This window comes from Tachyglossus aculeatus, chromosome X2 (genome assembly GCF_015852505.1).
Source record: "Tachyglossus aculeatus isolate mTacAcu1 chromosome X2, mTacAcu1.pri, whole genome shotgun sequence".
In the NCBI taxonomy this organism is placed as follows: Eukaryota; Metazoa; Chordata; class Mammalia; order Monotremata; family Tachyglossidae; genus Tachyglossus; species Tachyglossus aculeatus.
Genome location: NC_052100.1, coordinates 4,194,056 through 4,217,066, shown reverse-complemented (window position 1 = coordinate 4,217,066; position 23,011 = coordinate 4,194,056). Strand labels below are relative to the sequence as shown.

Sequence of the window (23,011 nt, the reverse complement as noted above, 5' to 3'; positions counted from 1 at the left end):
TGTTTTGTTTTGTTGTCTGCCTCCCCCTTCTAGACTGTGAGCCCACTGCTGGGTAGGGACTGTCTCTCTATGTTGCCAACTTGGACTTCCCAATGCTTAGTCCAGTGCTCTGCACACAGTAAGCGCTCAATAAATACGACTGAACGGAATGAATGAATGAATGGCAGAAACTAAGTGCTGTAGGAACCCTTCATACAGCGCTCAGAACAGTGCCTGGCATAGAGTAAGCACTTAACGAATACTATTTAAAAAAGAAAAATAGTCTTTGGAAGAGGAAGCCCACCCGGCTGCCTGGAGCGACGGGAATGAAGCCCTCCGAGAAATCTGTCACCGAGATAAGACTGTCAGCTGTGTGACTTTGGGCGATCAATCAATCAATCAATCGTATTTATTGAGCGCTTACTGTGTGCAGAGCACTGTACTAAGCGCTTGGGAAGTACAAGCTGGCAACATAGAGAGACAGTCCCTACCCAACAGTGGGCTCACAGTCTAAAAAGTCACTTCACTTCTCTGGGCTTCAGTTACCTGAGAGAAGCAGCGTGGCTCAGTGGAAAAGAGCCCGGGCTTTGGAGTCAGAGGTCGTGGGTTCAAATCCCGGCTCTGCCAATTGTCAGCCGTGTGACTTTGGGCAAGTCACTTCACTTCTCGGGGCCTCAGTTGCCTCATCTGTAAAATGGGGATTGACTGCGAGCCCCCTGTGGGACAGCCTGATCACCTTGTAACCTCCGCAGTGCTTAGAAAAGTGCTGTGCACATAGTAAGCATTTAATAAATGCCATTATTATTATTATTACCTCGTCTGTCAAATGGGGATTAAGACTGTGAGCCCCCCCGTGGGACAACCTGATCACCTTGTAACCGCCCCAGCGCTTAGAACAGTGCTTTGCACGTAGTATATGTTGCCAACTTGTACTTCCCAAGTGCTTAGTACAGTGTTCTGCACAGAGTAAGCACTCAATAAATATGATTGAATGAATTGAATGAATAGTAAGCGCTTAATAAATGCCACTATTATTATTATTATTTATTATTATTATAGAGCCAACCCCGAGGGACTAAGGCTCGGCATCCAGATAACCCCAAAATGACAGAGATAAAAATCAGTGACGTTTGTTAGCACGCACTAGGTGACGGGCTTCGACGATAATAACGGGGATATTCGTTAAGCGCTTGTTACGTGCCAACATTATTCCAAGCACTGCGGTGGGTAATCGGGTCCCACAGGGGGCTTACAGTCTGAGGAGGAGGGAGAACAGGGAGCGAATCCCCATTTTTTATTTTTATGGTATCTGTTAAGCGCTTACTATGTGCCGGGCGCTCTTCTATTCATTCAATCGGATTTATTTAGCGCTTACTATGGGCAGAACACTGTACTAAGCGCTTGGAAAGTACAATTCAGCAACAAAGAGAGACAATCCCTGCCCATAACGGGCTCTAGGGTCAACAGGCTGGCCCCCTTCCATATGGGGCTCCCCATCTTAATTCCCATTTTCCAGATGCGGGAACCAAGGCCCGGAGGAGTGAAGTGACTTGCCCAAAGTCACACGGCAGACAAGTGGCCAAGCCGGAATTAGAACTCAGATCCTTCAGACACCTAGGCCCGCTGCTTCTCCGCAAGGTTTTGCAGATGAGGGAAATGAGGCCCAGAGAAGTGACTTAATAATAACAATAATAATAATGATGGCATTTATTAAGTGTCTATTATGTGCAATGCACTGACTTAATAATAATAATAATAATGATGGCATTTATTAAGCACCTACTATGTGCAATGCACTGACAATAATAATAATAATAATGATGGCATTTATTAAGCGCCTACTATGAGCAAAGCACTGTTCTAAGTGCTGGGGGGGGATACAAGGTGATCAGGTTGTCCCACGGGGGCTCACAGTCTTCATCCCCATTTTACAGATGAGGGAACTGAGGCCCAGAGAAGTGAAGTGACTTGCCCAAAGTCACCCAGCTGACGGTTGGCAGAGCCGAGATTTGAACCCATGACCTCTGACTCCAAAGCCCGGGCTCTTTCCTACTGAGCCACGCTGTCTGCTGTGGGAACCTGGGCAAGTCACTTCACTTCTCTGTGCCTCGGTGACCTCATCTGGAAAATGGGGATTGAAACTGTGACCCCCATATGGGACAGGGATTGTGTCCAACTTGATTTGTTTGTATAATAATGATGGCATTTATTAAGCGCCTATGTGCAAAGCACTGTTCTAAGTGCTGGGGAGGTTACAAGGTGATCAGGTTGTCCTACATGGGGCTCACAGTCTTCATCCCCATTTTACAGATGAGGGAACTGAGGCCCAGAGAAGTGAAGTGACTTGCCCAAAGTCACCCAGCTGACAGTTGGCGGAGCCGGGATTTGAACCCATGACTTCTGACTCCAAAGCCCGGGCTCTTTCCACTGAGCCACGCCGCTTCTCACGCCGCTTGCCCAAGGTCACACAGCAGGCTTGAGGCGGAGGCAGGATTTGAACTCCCAGGCCTGGGCTTATTCCATTAATCAATCGTATTTATTGAGCGCTTACTGTGTGCAGAGCACTGTACTAAGCGCTTGGGAAGTACAAGTTGGCAACATATAGAGATGGTCCCTACCCAACAGTGGGCTCACAGTCTAGAAGCCACGCTGCTTTCCCTACTAGGCCACGCTGCTTCCATACAAGCAGATCAATCAATCAATCAATCGTATTTATTGAGCGCTTACTGTGTGCAGAGCACTGTACTAAGCGCTTGGGAAGTACAAGTTGGCAACATATAGAGACAGCCCCTACCCAACAGTGGGCTCACAGTCTAGAAGCCACGCTGCTTTCCCTACTAGGCCACGCTGCTTCCAAACAAGCAGATCAATCAATCAATCAATTGTATTTATTGAGCGCTTACTGTGTGCAGAGCACCGTACTAAGCGCTTGGGAAGTACAAGCTGGCAACACAACTTGCCATCGGATCGGATACAGATCCCGTCCTATCCGGGGCTCCGGCCTGAAAAGGCGGGGGGGGGAGAGCGGGGATCTCATCCCCGTTGTACAGATAAGGAAACCGAGGCCCAGACAGGCAGGCGAGTGGCGGGGGCTGGATTAGAACCCGGGTCCTCCGGCCTCTCGGTCACCTGAATCTGCTCCAGGACGTCGCGCTGCATCTCCACGGCCATGTGATAGACGTCGTGGTCGGAGCTGTTGTACATGACGGCGTTCTGGAACATGAGCATGATGTCCCGCTGGAACTCGGCGGTGGTCCGGATCAGCCCGTTCTCGATGTTCTTTTTGATCGTCGACAGGTCCATCGGCCTGGAGCGGAATCCGGGAATTGCATTGGAATGGAATCGGGATCCCCCCGACTTCCGCTGGCGGAGGGCCCTTCGCCCGCTCTGGCACCCCAAAGCTTAGGGGGTGGCCGCCGCTGGAGCAGCGTGGCTCAGTGGAAAGAGCCCGGGCTCTGGAGTCAGAGGTCAGGGGTTCAAATCCCGGCTCTGCCGATTGCCGGCTGGGTGACTTTGGGCAAGTCACTTCACTTCTCTGGGCCTCAGTTCCCTCATCTGGAAAATGGGGATCAAGACTAGTGAGCCCCACGAGGGACAACCTGATCACCTTGTATATCCCCCAGGGCTTAGAACAGTGCTTGCACATAGTAAGCACTTAATAAATGCCATTATTATTATTATTATTATTGTTATTCTCTGAGCCACAGTTCACCTTGTATCCCCCCAGCGCTTAGAACAGTGCTTTGCACATAGTAAGCACTCAATAAATGCCATTATACATATCTACTCTATTTTATTTTGTTAGTATGCTTGGTTTTGTTCTCTGTCTCCCCCTTTTAGACTGTGAGCCCACTGTTGGGTAGGGACCGTCTCTATATGTTGCTAACTTGGACTTCCCAAGCGCTTAGTACAGTGCTCTGCACACAGTAAGCACTCAATAAATACGATTGATGATGATGATGATGATGATGATGATTATTCTCTGAGCCTCAGTTCCCTCACCTGTAAAATGGGGATGAAGACTGTGAGCCCCACAGGGGACAACCTGATCACCTTGTATATCCCCCCAGCGCTTAGAACAGTGCTTACACGTAGTAAGCGCTTAATAAACGCCATTATTATTATTATTATTATTATTATTATTATTCTCTGAGCCTCAGTTCCCTCACCAGTAAAATGGGGATGAAGACTGTGAGCCCCACAGGGGACAACCTGATCACCTTGTATTCCCCCAGCGCTTAGAACAATGCTAGCACGTAGTAAGCGCTTAATAAACACCATTATTATTATTATTATTTTTATTATTATTCTCTGAGCCTCAGTTCCCTCACCAGTAAAATGGGGATGAAGACTGTGAGCCCCACAGGGGACAACCTGATCACCTTGTATCCCCCCAGTGCTTAGAACAGTGCTTTGCACGTAGTAAGCGCTTAATGAATGCCATTATTATTATTATTCTCTGAGCCTCAGTTCCCTCACCTGTAAAATGGGGATGAAGACTGTGAGCCCCACAGGGGACAACCTGATCACTTTGTATCCCCCCAACGCTTAGAACAGTGCTTTGCACGTAGTAAGCGCTTAATAAATGCCATTATTATTATTATTCTCTGAGCCTCAGTTCCCTCACCTGTAAAATGGGGATGAAGACTGTGAGCCCCACAGGGGACAACCTGATCACTTTGTATCCCCCCAGCGCTTAGAACAGTGCTTTGCACATAGTAAGCACTTAATAAATAGCATTATTATTATTATTATTCTGAGCCTCAGTTCCCTCACCTGTACAATGGGGATGAAGACTGTGAGCCCCACGAGGGACAACCTGATCACCTTGTATCCCCCACAGCTGACAGTCGGCGGAGCCGGGATTTGAACCCATGACCTCTGACTCCAGAGCCCGGGCTCTTCCCACTGAGCCATGCTGCTTCTCTGTGCCAGGACCACCGTCAGGGTGGTAGCCCCTTATCATCATCATCATCATCAATTGTATTTATTGAGCACTTACTATGTGTAGAGCACTGTACTAAGCGCTTGGGAAGTACAAATTGGCAACATCTAGAGACAGTCCCTACCCAACAGTGGGCTCACAGTCTAAAAGGGGGAGACAGAGAACAAAACCAAACATACTAACAAAATAAAATAAATAGAATAGATGTGTACAAGTAAAATAAATAAATAAATTATGGGCAGGGGGCGTTTCTTGGGCTACCGTCGTCCTCTCCGCGGTGCTTACGAGGGGGCCTAGTGGTGCTATAATACCGCCACCCATCCTCCTCCTGTCCCCCGCGGGCTATTGGCTAGACCACCCCACCTCTAGGCCCCCGAACTCGAGATGCACCTTGGCCCGTGGGGTAGAGCCCAGGCCTGGGAGCCAGAAGGACCTGAGTTCTAATCCCGGCCCTGCCGCTGCTCTCCCGAGGGACCGTGAACCCATCACTTCTCTACGTGTTGGTTCCCTCGGGTGTAAACTGGGGATTAATAATAATGTTGGCATTTGTTAAGCGCTTACTATGTGCAATTTATTTATTTATTTTATTTGTACATCTCTATTCTATTTATTTTATTTTGTTGGTATGTTTGGTTCTGTTCTCTGTCTCCCCCTTTTAGACTGTGAGCCCACTGTTGGGTGGGGACTGTCTCTAGATGTTGCCCATTTGTACTTCCCAAGCGCTTAGTACAGTGCTCTGCACATAGTAAGCGCTCAATAAATACGATTGAAGATGATGATACCCCTTCCTTCCTCTCCCCCTCGTCCCCCTCCCCACCCCCCCATCTTACCTCCTTCCCTTCCCCACAGCACCTGTATATATGTATATATGCTTGTACATATTTTTTACTCTATTTATTTAATTTGTACATATCTATTCTATTTATTTTATTTTGTTAGCATGTTTGGTTTTGTTCTCTGTCTCCCCCTTTTAGACTGTGAGCCCACTGTTGGGTAGGGACTGTCTCTAGATGTTGCCCATTTGTACTTCCCAAGCGCTTAGTACAGTGCTCTGCACATAGTAAGCGCTCAATAAATACGATTGATGATGATGATGCAAAGGACTGTTCTAAGCACTCGGGGGGACACAGGAGACCGAGGTGGGACAGGGATGACGCCCAACTCCGCACCTCCCCCGGCACCTAGCAGGCGCCTAACGGATACCGTCCAGAGCAACCGCAGCCCGGAGGCGGCCCGGCTCACCTCTGCACGATGCTGTGGTAGCCGGGAGCTATGTCGTCCGTGACGGGCTGCAGGAAGACGTTGGCGTACCTGCCCGGAGACGGGATGGCCCCGTTTAGGTCGCGCCCTTCCCCACGCGGGCGAGAAGCGGCCGCGGGCCGGCCCGCCCAGCCTCACCTGTGGTTGGCCGCTGCCCTCCACACCAACATGATGGCTTTCTTCCAGATCTTCTGCGCCTGAATGGCCTCCTGGTCCTCGCTACAGACGGAGCTGAGGCGAGAGGAGGGGGCCCTGAGCCGACCGGGGCGGGGGCGCGGGTGGGTACCCTCCTCGGCGGCCCCCCGGGGCGGTCACTCACAACTGGGAGGAGGCGGGGCTGCTGGGGATGGAGTCGGCCAGGGCGTGCGACTGCAGGGCCGCGTTGTGGACGCTGAAGCCGTCCTCGCTCTCGCTCACGGGCGGCTCGTTGTCCATCTCGGACAAGTAGCCCTCTCCCGGGTCTTCCTCCTTGGGCTCCTCCAGGCTGGCCACCTCGCTGGCCCCGTCCTCGTCCTCGTCGGGGGCTTCCTGCGGACGGGCGGGGGGCGGGAGCACCGCGCGGTCAAGGCGAGTGCGTCGCCCCAACGCTCTGCGCGGAGCTCTTTAGACTCTGAGCCCTTTTAAGACTGTGAGCCCACTGTTGGGTAGGGACTGTCTCTATATGTTGCCAATTTGTACTTCCCAAGCGCTTAATACAGTGCTCTGCACATAGTAAGCGCTCAGTAAATACGATTGATGATGATGATGATGCTCTGTACCCAGCAGAGGCTGCTGATCGGCCGACGGCAGCCGTGCGTGTCACGGGCGGGCATCACCCGCCTGCTCCACCCTCCCGGGTGGTGACCCCGACCGGGCCGTGGACTCCTCCCCGCCGCTCGAGCCCCATAGACCCAGGGAGGTGGGGCTTCCGCGGCCGGAGAGGTCAGTACCTTTATCTGGCTTCCAAACATCGTCCCCGATTCTTCTTTCAACGGACCTGCCGAGGAGACACCGCGGGTGTTTCTGCCCCGACGGGGCGGGATCCTCTGCCCCTTCTCTCCCAGCACCCCCGCCGAGGGCTTCCCCGCCCCCTCGCTCGGCTCCCCCCGGCCTCCCTCCGTACCTGCCAGCTCGAACTTGTGCCGAGGCTCGGGCTCCGTCGGGTCTTCGCCGGGGTGGGGGCCGGGCGGTGGGGACAGGTCGCCCTCGGGGGAGGCCTGGAAGCGGGAGAAGAGGACCCCGCGCCGACTGACGGACGGCAGCCGCGCCCCACGCCCCGGGCAGAGGCGACGGCATCGAAGCCTCGACCTCCGGGAAATGGTTCCCTCCGCCCGCCCGCACAGCCCCGGCGCCCTCGGCTCACCTCGGTCTTTACGGTGAGGCGCGGCGCGTCGTCGCCCTTCCCCCGGAGGACGTCGGCGTGGGGGCCGTGGCCGAGGCCGAGGCCGGCCTCCCCTCCCAGGTCTCGGGGCCCGAGGTCCAGGGGCTCCGGCCCGGCCGCCCCGTCGGGGCCGAGGCGGTCCTGCGCGGGCTCGGCCGGCTCCGCCTTGATTTGGAGGCCGGGGGCCGGCGGGGCCCGCCCGGCCTTGCCCTCCGGCTCCTCCGAGTCCAGCCTCTCCTGCTTGATGGTGAGCGGGCCGTCCCCGGGCGGGACGGGGCGCTCGGGCTGGATGGAGTGCTCCCACGGGCCCGACAGCGACTGGGGGTCGTCGTTCTCCTCGCAGAAGGACAGGGCCGCCTCCACGGCCGCCACGTCCAGCACCTCCGGATGGTCGTCCACCTGTCCCGGGACACGCGGGCCTGGGTCACCGGGGGGGGCCGGGCGGCACGGCAGCGACGGCGGAGGAAGGGGCCGGCCGGGCGGGGACCGTCACCTTGTCCTCGATGATGGCGATGATGTCCCCGACGGTCTCAAAGTCCAGCTCCTCGCCGGTGTAGGAGACCGCTATGTCCATCTTCTGGGCCAGGACCAGGTCCTCCCGGCCGCCCACGCCGGGGGCCTGGGACCCGCCGGGGGGCTCGGCGGCCCCGGCCCGGAAGCACTCCTCCTTGATGGAGTTGATGATCATGGAGATCTCGCTGCTGTCCATGGAGACGGTCACCGTGTGCTGCTCCCCGACGGACTCGAGGGGCAGCCGGGCCTCGGGCTGGCTCGCTGGGTAGGAACGGGTGCACGCGTCAGCCCGCGGCCGCCCGCCCCCGGCCCCGAGGGGCCCTCCCGTCCCCCGGGCCGGGGACCCACCTGGGGCGCCGCTCTCGGGCGCGGTGGCAGGCGGTGCGGAGGGCGGGCCCGGGAGGACGATGGTCGCCTGGGGCCCGGGGTCCCCGGGGAGCGGCCCGTGCTTGGCAGGCGGCTCGGCGGAGGCGAAAGAGGCGAGGGGCACGCTGAACTGCGAGGGACCGGCCTCTAGAAGCCGGGACAGAGTGGGAGCACCTAGGGGAACGGAGGGGGACACGGGACGGGGGGGACGGTGAGGGACGAGGCCGCTCGGCCAGTCCCCTCCAGCCCACCCCCACCCCGGAGATCTGGGCCTCATTCTGGGGCACAACCTTGGCCCGGTGGGCATCTCCGCGGTGACTACGGACAAGAGCGGCCCCCGCCCCTTCTGCCTTCTTCCACTGAGGAGGAAAGGATCCCCAGCTCGGGGACCAGAGGGTTGATTCCTTTGCTCCTGGGCCTCCGAGAGCCCCGGCGGGGAAGAGCCCACAGACTCACCGGAGGCGGCGGGAGAGGCGGGGATGGCGCCGGGCGCGGGTGGCATCTCCCCACCGGGGAGGCCGGGGATGGCTCCGCCGCTGACCTCCAGGAGGACGCCCGGGCTACTCAGGTGGCCGGAAGGCCCGGCCGCCTCGCTCTCGGACACCTGCCGGGGAGAGACAGGGCTGGCCGCTCCGTCGGAGCTGCCCGGGAGAGGCAGGCCATGCCCTCCCCACACCGTATCCCCTCCCTCCACTGAAGCAGCGAGGGCGATGGGCCCAAACCCGGGTGCCCACCTCCTCTGCCAAGCAAGGGGCTAGGCCCCGGGGCCCTATCGCTCTCTCCCGTTCTGCTCCAGACCATCACACTTGCATTTCGGGGGGGAGGGCGGGGGTTTTCGCTTGTCCTTCCCTCCACCCCCCACAAAGCCCCGAACGGCCGGTGCCTCCGTACCAGTCTGGGGCTGGTGGGCAGGAGGCTGCCCTTCTTCAGGAGCTCGGACAGCAGCGGGGAGGGTGGCGGGGTGGCCTTGGGGCCCACCAGCTTTTTCTGAGAGGGGTCGTCTGCGCCCGGGGCGGCTGCGGCGTCCAGGCCCAGGGGAGGGGTGTCGGGGATCCCCGGAAACGAGGCGGCCGGGGCGCTCGGAAGAGTCCCGGGGGTCACCTGAAGGGCGATGGAGAGGCTGGGTTGGGCCGGGGAGGGTCGGGGTGGGGGGATAGCCAAACACTCGGGGACGGACCGTCGCCTGCAACTCCCGGTCAGTCCCCTTCTCTAACTGCACGGCTTCTGGGCGGCCCAGCCCGGTCTCCCTGCTGCCTTCCCCCAGGTGCTCAGCACAGTGCTTTGCACACAGCAGGAGCTCAGTCGGTTCTACCCAACGACCCCGTTCCGGACTCCGGGTCCCCGGGCCGGCCGCTGCCCGTCTCCCCGCCTCTTTCCCACCTGTCTCCGGGAGCGGGGGCTCCCGGTTGAGGGGAGCCCCTCTCTCCCCACCGCCGCAGTCGCCCTTCCCGGGAAGCCCCCCGACCCAGCCAGGGGCCCAGAGGTGCCCCCTTACCCCAGAGCTGCCGTCCTCCGCGGCCGACGCAGCCAACTCCCCCAGCGGGCATTCGCCTCCCGGGGAGGTGGAGCCGGCGGGGGACCGGACCATGACGCTCGGCAGTCTCCGAGGGGGCGTCTTGACCGCCTGGCGGGCTGAAACGGGCGAGGGGACGGCTCGAGGGGTGTCACGGGCGGCCACGGGCCTGGGGCCGCCGGCCCCTCTTCTCCTTCCAACCACCAACCCTCGGCCCCGCCTCCTGCTCCCTCCTGGAGCACGGGCCGATAACAACGACAATAACAATAATGACACTTATTAAGCACATACTACAGGCCAAGCACAGGTCAATCAGGTTGGCCCCATCCCACGTGGGGCCCACGCTTTTAATCCCCATTCTACAGGTGAAGGAACTGAGGCCCAGGGAAGTGACTTGCCTCAGATCAGACAGCAGGCATGGGACGGAGCCAGGATTAGAACCCAGGGCCTTCTGACGCCTGGGCCCGTGCTCCCTCCTGGAAAACGTGCCCGTGCCAATTCTAAGGACTCAACCCGCTGGCTCCGGGGCCTCTGGTCTGGAAGCCGGGGCTCGTGTCCCGATGCCACCACGGCTCCCGTCCGGGCAGAGAGGGCCGGATCTTTGGTTGGGGGCGGAGAAAGGGAGCCGGGAGCGGGGAGGGAAAAAACTCCGTAAGCTCCCGGAGGCCAGGAACCAGTACGTTCCTAGCCTCTAGTGCAGTGCTTGGCACACTCCTTGGCATTGAGAATGGAGTGGTTCTTGTCGAGCCAAAGCTTCTCAGCAAACGAGAGACAAGGGGGCAAAAGAGAAAATGTTAAGCATGACTACATGACAAGGGGCAGCTTTTTGACTGTGAGCCCACTGTTGGGTAGGGACTGCCTCTATATGTTGCCAATTTGTACTTCCCAAGCACTTAGTACAGTGCTCTGCACATAGTAAGCGCTCAATAAATACGATTGATGATGATGATGATGACTGCCAAGACGCGGGCAGAGGAGAATTGCACCGTTAGCAGGGTCTCCTTTAAATCTGCAGGGTGGCTATCCCTCTCTAGGCGCTCGGTCCCTGGCTGGCGACGTCGTTGGGTAGGGACCATCTCTATATAATAATAACGTTGGTATTTGTTAAGCGCTTACTATGTGCAAAGCACTGTTCTAAGCGCTGGGGAGGAGGCAAGGTGATCAGGTTATCCCACATGGGGTTCAAAGTCTTCATCCCCATTTTACAGATGAGGGAACTGAGGCCCAGAGAAGTCAAGTGACTTGCCCGAAGTCGCCCAGCTGACAGGTGGCGGAGCCGGGATTTGAGCCCACGACCTCTTTCCATTGAGCCAGGCTGCTTCTCATGTGGCCAACTTGTACTTCCCAAGGGCTTAGTACGGTGCTCCGCGCACAGTAAGCGCTCAATAAATACGACAACGGCGGGAGGTTGCGCTTTTTTGCCGTCTGCCTGCGCGGCTGTCCTCGGGAGACATTTCTGCTAATTCTGCTGCACTGAACGCTCCCCAGCCCTTAGCACAACCCTCCGCACGCAGCAAGCGCGTCATCAAGACCCCGGATTGATGGACGGACTGATTTCACCGCCAGACTCGCTAAGAGCCGACCCGACGCGCTCCGTGAAGCGCGGGGCCGGGTCTGAGGAACCGTCCCGATTTTCACGCCGCTCGCTGGCCCGTCCCTGCCGTTTTCATTTCCTCGTCACTTGCCTTTCAAAATTGGGGCTGGCGGGGCTCCGTCCCCTACCGAGCCCCCCGCTCGACTACCAGGGGTCTCGACCCCGTGGGGCCTGGGCCGAGAGTGCGTGAGTCCCACCTGAGGCCCCCCGCGAGCGAGGCTCACCCTGGTAGGCCGCATCCGTGGCCTTCCTCCTCACTTCGGCCTCCTCCTCCTCCAGTTTCTTCTTCCTGCGGAGGGAGAGGGTCAGCCCCCCACCTCCGCCCGAGCCGGGGGACAGGGTCCTCGTTCGATCCCGGGGGATTTCCTCCCTCTTGGCCACACTCCATCGGCCGGGCCCGGGGCTCCACCCGAGGAGCCCGGCCTTCGGGGGGTTTCGGGCCCCGGGTCAATCAATCAATCAATCAATCGTATTTATTGAGGGGTCGCCTCCCCGCTCCGAGCATCTCTGGGACGGAGGAGGATGAGGGCGGGAGGAGGGGTGACGTGACTCACATCACAATCTCGTTGACCAGTTCGTCCAACCGCCCGTCCAAGTGGCCGGCCTGGATCAGTTCCGCGTCTTTCTTCAGTTGCCTTGAGGGTCAGGGAGAGAAGGGCCCAGAAGGAGCCTCTTTCATTCGGTTTCCCGGGGAATGGGGCGCTGAAGGCGTTCACTCATTCATTCAATCAATCGTATTTATTGAGCGCTTCCCGTGTGCAGAGCACTGTACGGAGCGCTTGGGAAGCACAAGTTGGCAACATATAGAGACAGTCCCTACCCAATGGCGGGTGGGGACTGTTGAAAGCTAGCTCTCTTCCTCCCTTCAAGGCCCTACTGAGAGCTCACCTCCTCCAGGAGGCCTTCCCAGACTGAGCCCCTTCCTTCCTCTCCCCCTCGTCCCCCTCTCCATCCCCCCATCTTACCTCCTTCCCTTCCCCACGGCACCTGTATATATGTCTGTACGTATTTATTACTCTATTTATTTATTTTACTTGTACATATCTATTCTATTTATTTTATTTTGTTAGCATGTTTGGTTTTGTTCTCTGTCTCCCCCTTCTAGACTGTGAGCCCACTGTTGGGTAGGGACTGTCTCTATATGTTGCCAACTTAGACTTCCCAAGCGCTTGGTACAGTGCTCTGCACACAGTAAGCGCTCAATAAATACGATTGATGATTGATTTAAAGTTTTACAGGTAAACAAGCGGCTTCCAAAGAAAACAATTAAAAATATTTCATGAAAAATATTAACCACCACATGTGGGGGACAAAACACCATAATTCATATTTTCCTCTTGGGAATTCTAACACACCAAATCCACACTTGCATTAATTGCATTATGGCTGGATGTTTTCTACATCAGTTGCACTAGAATTACAGAAGGATTACAGGAGGAGAAGCAGCGTGGCTCAGTGGAAAGAGCCCGGGCTTTGGAGTCAGAGGTCGAGGGTTCAAATCCCGACTCCGCCAATTGTCAGCTGGGTGACCGGGCAAGTCACTTCACTTCTCTGGGCCTCAGTTCCCTCATCTGGAAAATGGGGATTAAGACTGTGAGCCTTAACCCTGTATCCTCTCCAGCGCTTAGAACAGTGCTCTGCACATAATAAGCGCTTAATAAATGCTATCATCGTTATTATTATTATTACACAAGATACTTGACCATGTATCTGTCTCACCGAATGCTGACTTTTGACCCCCAGAGCAGAAGACTGCTGAGACCTCCAGTCCACACAACGAGACTGTGAGCCCACTGTTGGGTAGGGACTGTCTCTATATGTTGCCAATTTGTACTTCCCAAGCGCTTAGTACAGTGCTCTGCACATAGTAAGCGCTCAATAAATACGATTGATTGATTGATTGACACTGTAGTGAGGACTCGACTACGCCTCACCGATAACCAAAGGCACCGTTCATAATTACGACATTCGTTAAGCGCTTACTATATGGTAAGAGTCAAGGCTCAAGAACTGAGAAAGGGCTCGATCTATTTTATGCCCCCTGTGCAGATGAGGAAACTGAGGCCCGCCTGGGTACGGCGACTCGGGCCGGATCACCCAGCAGGCCGACGGCGGAGCCGGGGCTCGAACTTGGGTCCTGGGAGTCCCGGCCTCTTTCCACTACGCCACCCTGCCGCCTCGAGCGTGGCTCAGCGGGAAGAGCCCGGGCTTGGGAGTCAGAGGTCGTGGGTTCGAATCCCGGCTCTGTCAGCCGTGTGACTTTGGGCAAGTCACTTCACTTCTCTGGGCCTCAGTTCCCTCATCTGTAAAATGGGGATGAAGACGGCGAGCCCCACGTGGGACAACCTGATCCCCTTGTATCCCCCAGTGCTTAGAACAGTGCTTTGCACATAGTAAGCGCTCAATAAATACGACTGAATGAATGAATGCCCCGGCGCTTAGAACGGCGCTTTGCACATAGTAAAGCGCTTAATCAATCAATCAATCGTATTTATTGAGCGCTTACTGTGTGCAGAGCACTGTACTAAGCGCTTGGGAAGTACAAAATGGCAACAAATGCCATCATTATTATCTTGGTGTCCACAGTCCCTTGGCCGAGCCCACCTCTTGGACGGACCCAGCCTGCTCCGGAACCGGCTAATAGACCTCAGGGGAGAAGCCGGGGGCCAACCCTGCACCCCCCCCCAAATCAAGCACCTGTATTCATTCAATCATTCAATCAATCGCATTTATTGAGCGCTTACTGTGTGCAGAGCACTGTGCTAAGCGCCTGGGAGGTGCAAGTCGGCAACACCTGGAGGCGGTCCTTACCTGTACTTCTCCTGGGTCTCCTTGATCATCTTCTTCAGCTCCTCCACTCTCTCGGCCGTCAGTTTCCGCACGATGACATCTTCCACCGTCTCCACCACCTCGCCCTTCTCGCCCCTCTTCCGCCTGCGGGGGGGTCGGCCCTTGGGTCGGTCGGGGGGGCTCCGCCGGGACGGACGCCCACCTCACCGGCCGGCCCGACGGGGCCCGGAAAATCCCGGGCCGGGGGTTGGGAGGGCACTCACTTGGGGGTCTCGGTGGTCTCCAGGAGCTCCGAGTACTGGGAGGCGCAGTGCTGCGGAGAGACGCGCCAGCTGAGCCCGACAGCTCCGGCGGGAGGGGAAGCCTGACCTCCCGTACGGCCCGGGGGCGGAGGGTGAAGGGTTATTATTTTTTGGACGTCACCTTGGAGACGGCGCCCACCCCCAGGCCCTTTTGAGGTTCCGCAGGGCCCCATGGGACTTTCTTAGCTTGGAAAGACTGACGATCCCCCTGTGCCTGGAGTCCAGAGGGAAACTGAGGCAGACCGAGACCGCCCCCCCCGTCTCAGCAACTTACTTTCTGGGAGAACCAATCCGGGGGGCGGCCGGGCTCGGCGAAGGGTTTGATGGCTCGGCTGACGGACACCCTGTGGGAGAGAGAGAGAGAGGGGACTTGTTTTGGACGCCCCCTCGCCCCCCACGCTGGGGCGAGGGCCGGAGTGGTCAAGCTGTTTGGCCGGCCTGGTGGAAAGAGCCCGTGACCGGCCGTCGCAAGGCCCGGGATTCTGACCCCACCTCGGCCACCGACCCGCTTGGGGGGGCCCCCCGGGGGCAAGCCACCTTCGCTTCGCGGGCCCTCAGTTTCTTCATCTGTAAAACGGGGACGGGACACCAGCTCGCTCTCTCGACTTCTTGGATCGGGACTGTGAGCCCACTGTTGGGTAGGGACTGTCTCTAGATGATGCCAACTTGTACTTCCCAAGCGCTTAGTACAGTGCTCTGCACACAGCAAGCGCTCAATAAATACGATTGATTGATTGATTGATTGATTGGGAGCCCCGTGAAGGGCAGGCCCAGTGCCTACGCGCCTGCGTGGCTCAGCAGAGAGAGCCCGGGCTTGGGAGTCGGAGGTCATTCATTCAATTGTATTTACTGAGCGCTTGCTGTGTGCGGAGCACCGTACTAAGCACTCATGGGTTCAAGCCCCGGCTCCACCAATTGTCAGCTGGGTGACTTTGGGCAAGTCACTTCTCTGGGCCTCAGTACCTCATCTGTCAAATGGGGATGAAGACTGCGAGCCCCCCGTGGGACAACCTGATCACGCTGCAACCTCCCCAGCGCTTAGAACAGCGCTTTGCACATAGTAAGCGCTTACTGTTATCTGTAAGCCTTTGATCCTCAACCCCCCAGCATCCACGCCCACATCCCTCCATGCTGCCAATTTCCCCCCTGTATCTGTCATTTTAACGCCCGTCTCCCCTCGTAGATTGTAAGTTCCTCATGGTCAGGGATCACATCGATCTGCCTGCCGCCCTGGCCCGTTTCGCCTCTAATTTTTTTCAATCAATGGTATTTATTGAGCGCTTAGTATTGGCACTGTATTAAGCGCTTGGGAGAGTACAACATAATAATTAAACGCATCTGTTTTATTGTGTTCTCCCGAGTGCTTAGTCCAGGGCTCTGCACGCAGCAAGTGCTCAATAAATATCCCTGATGGACTGAGTGGAACTCCCCCTCTGCTCATTGTGCGCCTCCCAACTTTGTCATATTATGTTCCCCCAAGTGCTTAGTACAGTGCTCTGCACAAAGTAAGCGCTCAATACGTGCCATCGATCGACTGATTGGAGCTTCCCAGTCCCCTTTCCCCACTATGCTGGCAGAGGTGGGTCTGCTGACCTAATTCATTCATTCGTTCATTCATTCATTCAACCGTACTTATTGAGCGCTGACTGTGTGCAGAGCATTGGACTAAGCGCTTGGAAAGTACAATAGATGGAGACAATCGCTACCCAACAATAGGCTCACAGTCTAGAAGGAAGAGACAGCCAACAAAACAAGCAGACATCAATAACATAAGAAAAATAATAATAATAATGGCATTTATTAAGCGCTTACTACGTGCAAAGCACTGTTTTAAGCGCTGGGGAGGTGACAAGGTTGTCCCACGGTGGGGCTCACAGTCTTAATTCCCATTTTACAGATAAGGTCACTGAGGCACAGGGAAGTTAAGTGACTTGCCGACAGCTGACGGTTGGCGGAGCCGGGACTTGAACCCATGACCTCTGCCTCCAAAGCCCGAGCTCTTTCCACTGAGCCACGCTGCTTCTCTAATAATAATAATAATGGCATTTATTAAGCGCTTACTATGTGCAAAGCACCGTTTTAAGCGCTGGGGAGGTTACACGGTGATCAGGTTGTCCCACGGGGGTGGGGTTCACAGTCTTAATTCCCATTTTACAGATGAGGTCACTAAGGCACAGAGAAGTTAAGTGACTTGCCGACCGCTGACGGTTGGCGGAGCCGGGACTTGAACCCATGACCTCTGCCTCCAAAGCCCGGGCTCTGTCCACTGAGCCACGCTGCTTCTCTAATAATAACAATACTCTTCTAGTAAGACCTAATAACAATGACTTGTCCCCCTTCCAATGGTATTTTTTGGGGATATTAAAGAATGACCCATATGAAGCAGCGTGGCTCAGTGGAAAAGAGCCCGGGCTTTGGAGTCCGAGGTCATGGGTTCAAATCCCGGCTCTGCCAGTCAGCTGGGTGACTTTGGGCAAGTCTCTTCGCTTCTCTGGGCCTCAGTTACCTCGTCTGGAAAATGGGGATTAAGGCTGTGAGCTCCCCGTGGGACAACCTGATCACCTTGGAACCTCCCCAGCGCTTAGAACAGTGCTTTGTACATAGTAAGCGCTTAATAAATGCCATTATTATTATTATTAAGGATGGCCTTCAAGGCCCTATTGAGAGCTCACCTCCTCCAGGAGGCCTCCCCTGACTGAGCCCCTTCCTTCCTCTCCCCCTCGTCCTCCTCTCCATCCCCCTTTCTTACCTCCTTCCCTTCCCCACAGCACCTGTATATATGCATATATGTTTGTACATATTTATTACTCTATTTATTTATTTAACTTGGACATATCTATCCTATTTATTTTATTTTGTTAGTATGTTTGGTTTTGTTCTCTGTCTCCCCCTTTTAGACGGTGAGCCCACTGTTGGGTAGGGACTGTCTCTATATGTTGCCAACTTGGACTTCCCAAGCGCTTAGTCCAGTGCTCTGCACATAGTAAGCGCTCAATAAATACGATTGATGATGATGAAGTCGGTCAGCCAGTGGTACTGAGCGCTTACTGGGTGCTGAGCACTGTACTAAGCACCGCAATCGGATCGTCATCATCATCATCATCAATCGTATTTATTGAGCGCTTACTATGTGCAGAGCACTGTACTAAGCGCTTGGGAAGTACTCCTCCCAGACCCCCCCAGAGGCGCTTACCAGTTCTGGTCTCCGCTCCTCATGACCGAAGAGGCCAGGCACAACTTCTCGCGGATGGACCACGGCTCCGTGGGGCCGGTGGTCAGGAGCTTATGTTCTGAAAGGACAGCGGGAGCTTTAGCCACAGGCGCTGGACTAGACACCCCTCCGCCCCATCATCTTCCTCCCTTGCCCGTTTCGCCTCTGACGGTATTTACTGAGCGCTAAGTACCTGCACTGGATTAAGCGCCTGGGAGAGTACCCCAGTGCTCGGCGCTTGACAGACAGTAAGGGCTTAAAAAATTATTATTACTAATTATTAACACAGCATCCAGTATTATTGAATGAATGAATATGTATATGTTTGTATATATTACTCTATTTCTTTTACTTATATATATTTATTCTATTATTAATATAATATAATTATCATCATATTATCATATCATCATACATTGTATATTATAATTATATAACAATATAATCATATATAATTATATGTAATATTGTGGTATTAATATCAACATTATATTTATCAACATATATGATACATAATATAATATTATATATAATCATGTATATTATATGTATATTATTATATATAATATATAATATTATATATAATTATATATTATATATTATTATATTGTTATTATTAATATGATATAATATAATCCTAATTATTATTACAGCATATTAGAGAAGCAGCGTGGCTCAGTGGAAAGAGCACGGGGTTGGGAGTCAGAGGTCATGGGTTCAAATCCCGGACATGTCTGCTTCCCCCCGGCTTACCTCCTTCCCCTCCCCACCGCACCTGTATGTATGTTTGCACATATTTATTACTCTATTTTACTTGTACATATTTATTCTATTTATTTTATTGTGTTAATATGTTTTGTTTCGTTGTCTTCTAGACTGTGAGCCCACTGTTGGGTAGGGACTGTCTCTACATGTTGCCGATTTGTACTTCCCAAGCGCTTAGTACAGTGCTCTGCACACAGTAAGCGCTCAATAAATACGACTGAATGAATGAGTGAATATGTATATGTTTGTACATTTTACTCTATTTTACTTGTACGTATTTATTCTATTTTATTTTGTTAATATGTTCTGTTTTGTTGTGTCTCCCCCTTCTAGACTGTGAGCCCACTGTTGGGTAGGGACTGTCTCTATATGTTGCCAACTTGTACTTCCCAAGCGCTTAGTACAGTGCTCTGCACACTGTAAGCGCTCAATACGACTGAATGAATGAATGAATTTCTTAGACCAGCACTCAACACGTAGTAATAATCATAATGGTGGTACTTGTTAAGCACTTACTATGTCCCCAAGCACTGTTCTAAGCGCTGGGGCGGGGTATACGAGGTGATCAGGCTGTCCCACGTGGGGCTCACAGACTTCATCCCCTTTTACAGATGAGGGAACTGAGGCCCAGAGAAGTGAAGTGACTTGCCCAAAGTCACACGGCTGATAAGTGGCGGAGCCGGGATTAAAGCCCATGATCTCTGACCCAAGCCCGAGCTCTTTTTTTTTTTTAAATGGCATTTAATTAAGCGCTTGCTATGTGCAAAGCACTGCTCTAAGCACTGGGGAGGTTACAAGGAGATCAGGTTGTCCCACGGGGGGCTCACAGCCTTCATCCCCATTTTCCAGATGAGGGAATTGAGGCCCAGAGAAGTTAGGTGACTTGCTCAAAGTCACACAGCTGACAATTGGCAGGGCCGGGAATCGAACCCATGACCCCTGACTCCAAAGCCCGGGCTCTTTCCACTGAGCCACGCTGCTTCTCACTTAACAAATCCCACAATAATAATGATGATGGCTGTGACACCTGGTAAGTATTTACAAGGTGCAAAGGACTGCGTTAAGCGCTGAGACTCTACTCAGATCTGGTACAGTCCCTTCATTCATTCATTCATGTGTGTGTGTGTGTGTGTGTGTGTGTGTGTGTGTGTGTGGTGTGTGTGAGAAAATGGGGATTCATTCACTCATTCATCCAATCGTATTTACTGAGTGCTTACTGTGTGCACAGCACTGTACTAAACTCATTCATTCAATCGCATTTATTAATAATAATAATGATGAAGGTATTTATTAAGCGCTTACTATGTGCAAAGCCCTGTTCTAAGCGCTGGGGAAGTTACAAGGAGATCAGGTTGTCCCCCGGGGGGCTCACAGCCTTCATCCCCATTTTCCAGATGAGGGAACTGAGGCCCAGGGAACTGAAGTGCCTTGCCCAAAGTCACCCAGCTGACAATTGGCAGAGCTGGGATTCGAACCCATGACCCTGACTCCAAAGCCCGTGTTCTTTATACTGAGCCACGCTGCTTCTCACTTAACAAATACCACAATAATAATGATGATGGCTGTGACACCTGGTAAGTATTTACAAGGTGCAAAGGACTGCGTTAAAGTGCTGAGCCTCTACTCAGATATGGTAGAGTCCCTTCACTCATTCATGGGGGGGGGGGGGGGGAGGGGTGTGTGTGTGTGTGTGTGTGTGAGAGAGAGAAAATGGGGATTCATTCATCCACTCAATCGTATTTATTGAGCGCTTACTGTGTGCAGAGCACTGTACTAAGCACTTGGGAAGTCCAAGTTGGCAACATCTAGAGATAGTCCCTACCCAACAGCGGGCTCACAGTCTAGAAGGGGGAGACGGACAACAAAACAAAACATACTAACAAAATAAAATAAATATGTACAAAAAAGTAAATAAATAACTATATTAAGCAGTGGGTAGATACAAGCTAAATCAGGTTGGATAGTCTTAATCCTTATTATCCTTTTAGACTGTGAGCCCACTGTTGGGTAGGGACTGTCTCTATATGTTGCCAACTTGTACTTCCCAAGCGCTTAGTACAGTGCTCTGCACACAGTAAGCACTCAATAAATACGACTGATTTATTGATTATTATTATTATTATTAGGTCTGGTTCATTCTCCTAATAATAATAATAATAATGGTATTTGTCTCCCCCTTCTAGACTGTAAGCCCACTGTTGGGTAGGGACCATCTCCAGATGTTGCCAACTTGGACTTCCCAAGCGCTAAGTACAGTGCTCTGCACCCAATAAGCGCTCAATAAATACGATTGATTATTATTATTATTATTAGGTCTGGTTCATTCTAATAATAACAATAATAATAATGGTATTTGTCTCCCCCTTCTAGACTGTGAGCCCACTGTTGGGTAGGGACCGTCTCTAGATGTTGTTAACTTGGACTTCCCAAGCGCTTAGTATAGCTCTCTGCACTCAGTAAGCGCTCAATCAATCAATCGTATTTATTTAGCGCTTACTGTGTGCAGAGCACTGTACTAAGCGCTTGGGAAGTACAAGTTGGCAACATATAGAAACGGTCCCTACCCAACAGTGGGCTCACAGTCTAAAAGGGGGAGACAGAGAACAAAACCAAACATACTAACAAAATAAAATAAACAGAATAGATATGTACAAGCAAAATAAATAGAGTAATAAATACGTACAAACATATATACATATATAAAGGTGTTGTGGGAAAGGGAAGGAGGTAAGATGGGGGGATGGAGAGGGGGACGGGGGGAGAGGAAGGAAGGGGCTCAGGGAGACGGTGTTTTGCACATAGTAAGAGCTTAATAAATGCCACTATTAAGACAGCCCCAAATCAATCAATCAATCGTATTTATTGAGCGCTTACTGTGTGTAGAGCACTGTACTAAGCGCTTGGGAAGTACAAGTTGGCAACATCTAGAGACAGTCCCTACCCAACAGTGGGCTCACAGTCTAGAAGGGGGAGACAGACAACAAAACCAAACATATTAACAAAATAAAATAAATAGAATAGATATGTACAAGTAAAATAAATGAATAGAGTAATAAATACGTACAAACATATATCTATATATCCAGGTGCTGTGGGGAAGGGAAGGAGGTAAGATGGGGGGATGGAGAGGGGGACGGGGGGAGAGGAAGTAAGAGGCTCAGGAAGATAGTGTTTTGCACATAGTGAGAGCTTAATAAATGCCATTATTAATTAAGACAGTCCCCAATCAATCAATCAATCGTATTTATCGAGCGCCTACTGTGTGCAGAGCACTGTACTAAGTGCTTGGGAAGTCCAAGTTGGCAACATCTAGAGACAGTCCCTACCCAACGGTGGGCTCACAGTCTAGAAGGGGGAGACAGACAACAAAACCAAACATGCTAACAAAATAAAATAAATAGAATAGATATGTACAAGTAAAATAAATTAATTAATAAATAGAGTAACAGATATATAGAAGCATAGATACATCTATACAGGTGCTGTGGGGAAGAGGAGGTAAGATGGGGGGATGGAGAGGGGGACGGGGGGAGAGGAAGGAAGGGGCACAGGAAGACAGTGTTTTGCACATAATAAGAGCTTAATAAATGCCATTATTAATTAAGACAGCCCCAAATCAATCAATCAATCGTATTTATTGAGCGCTTACTGTGTGCAGAGCACTGTACTAAGCGCTTGGGAAGTCCAAGTTGGCAACATCTAAAGACAGTCCCTACCCAACAGTGGGCTCACAGTCTAAAAGGGGGAGACAGAGAACAAAACCAAACATACTAACAAAATAAAATAAATAGAATAGATATGTACAAGGAAAATAAATGAATAAGTAGAGTAATAAATACTTACAAACATATATACATATATACAGGTGCTGTGGGGAAGGGAAGGAGTTAAGATGGGGGGGATGGAGAGGGGGACGGGGGGAGAGGAAGGAAGGGGCTCAAGGAGACAGTGTTTTGCACATAGTGAGAGCTTAATAAATGCCATTATTAATTAAGACAGCCCCAAATCAATCAATCAATCGTATTTATTGAGCGCTTACTGTGTGCAGAGCACTGTACTAATCGCTTGGGAAGTCCAAGTTGGCAACATCTAGAGACGGTCCCTACCCAACAGTGGGCTCACAGTCTAGAAGGGGGAGACAGACAGCAAAACCAAACATGCTAACAAAATAAAATAAATAGAATAGATATGTACAAGTAAAATAAATGATAAATAGAGTAATAAATCTGTACACCCCCCACCCCCCAGGCCCTCCCAGGGGTGGCTTCCCACGGCCCTGAGGCCTCACTCACTGCCCATCCCCGTCGCCATCTTGGCCGCGACGTCTCCTCAGGCCAAGGCGGGGCTGCGGCCTGCTGCGCCCCGGAGGATTCTGGGAGACGCCCCCCCTCAGGCCAAGGCGGGGCCTGCGGC

General features: G+C 53.0%; 1 protein-coding gene across 2 annotated transcripts in view; it reads right to left on the bottom strand.

Moving 5' to 3' along the window:
• BRD8 (bromodomain containing 8) overlaps nt 1-22,968 on the bottom strand; it is a 26,638-nt gene extending 3,670 nt beyond the window's left edge. For both annotated transcript variants that reach the window (XM_038770875.1, XM_038770876.1), the window contains exons 1-19: nt 22,891-22,968; nt 17,816-17,912; nt 14,897-14,966; nt 14,584-14,633; nt 14,342-14,464; nt 12,085-12,165; nt 11,755-11,819; nt 9,919-10,055; nt 9,315-9,524; nt 8,880-9,027; nt 8,406-8,597; nt 8,038-8,318; nt 7,527-7,943; nt 7,287-7,380; nt 7,114-7,160; nt 6,504-6,712; nt 6,323-6,415; nt 6,167-6,235; nt 3,109-3,286 (exon numbers count right to left, since the gene is read on the bottom strand). In XM_038770875.1, coding sequence (XP_038626803.1) covers nt 3,109-3,286; nt 6,167-6,235; nt 6,323-6,415; nt 6,504-6,712; nt 7,114-7,160; nt 7,287-7,380; nt 7,527-7,943; nt 8,038-8,318; nt 8,406-8,597; nt 8,880-9,027; nt 9,315-9,524; nt 9,919-10,055; nt 11,755-11,819; nt 12,085-12,165; nt 14,342-14,464; nt 14,584-14,633; nt 14,897-14,966; nt 17,816-17,912; nt 22,891-22,909 — 2,580 coding nt within the window. In that variant the 5' untranslated portion in view covers nt 22,910-22,968. The remainder of the gene's footprint in view (nt 1-3,108; nt 3,287-6,166; nt 6,236-6,322; nt 6,416-6,503; nt 6,713-7,113; nt 7,161-7,286; nt 7,381-7,526; nt 7,944-8,037; nt 8,319-8,405; nt 8,598-8,879; nt 9,028-9,314; nt 9,525-9,918; nt 10,056-11,754; nt 11,820-12,084; nt 12,166-14,341; nt 14,465-14,583; nt 14,634-14,896; nt 14,967-17,815; nt 17,913-22,890) is intronic.
• Nucleotides 22,969-23,011: the final 43 nt, after the last annotated feature.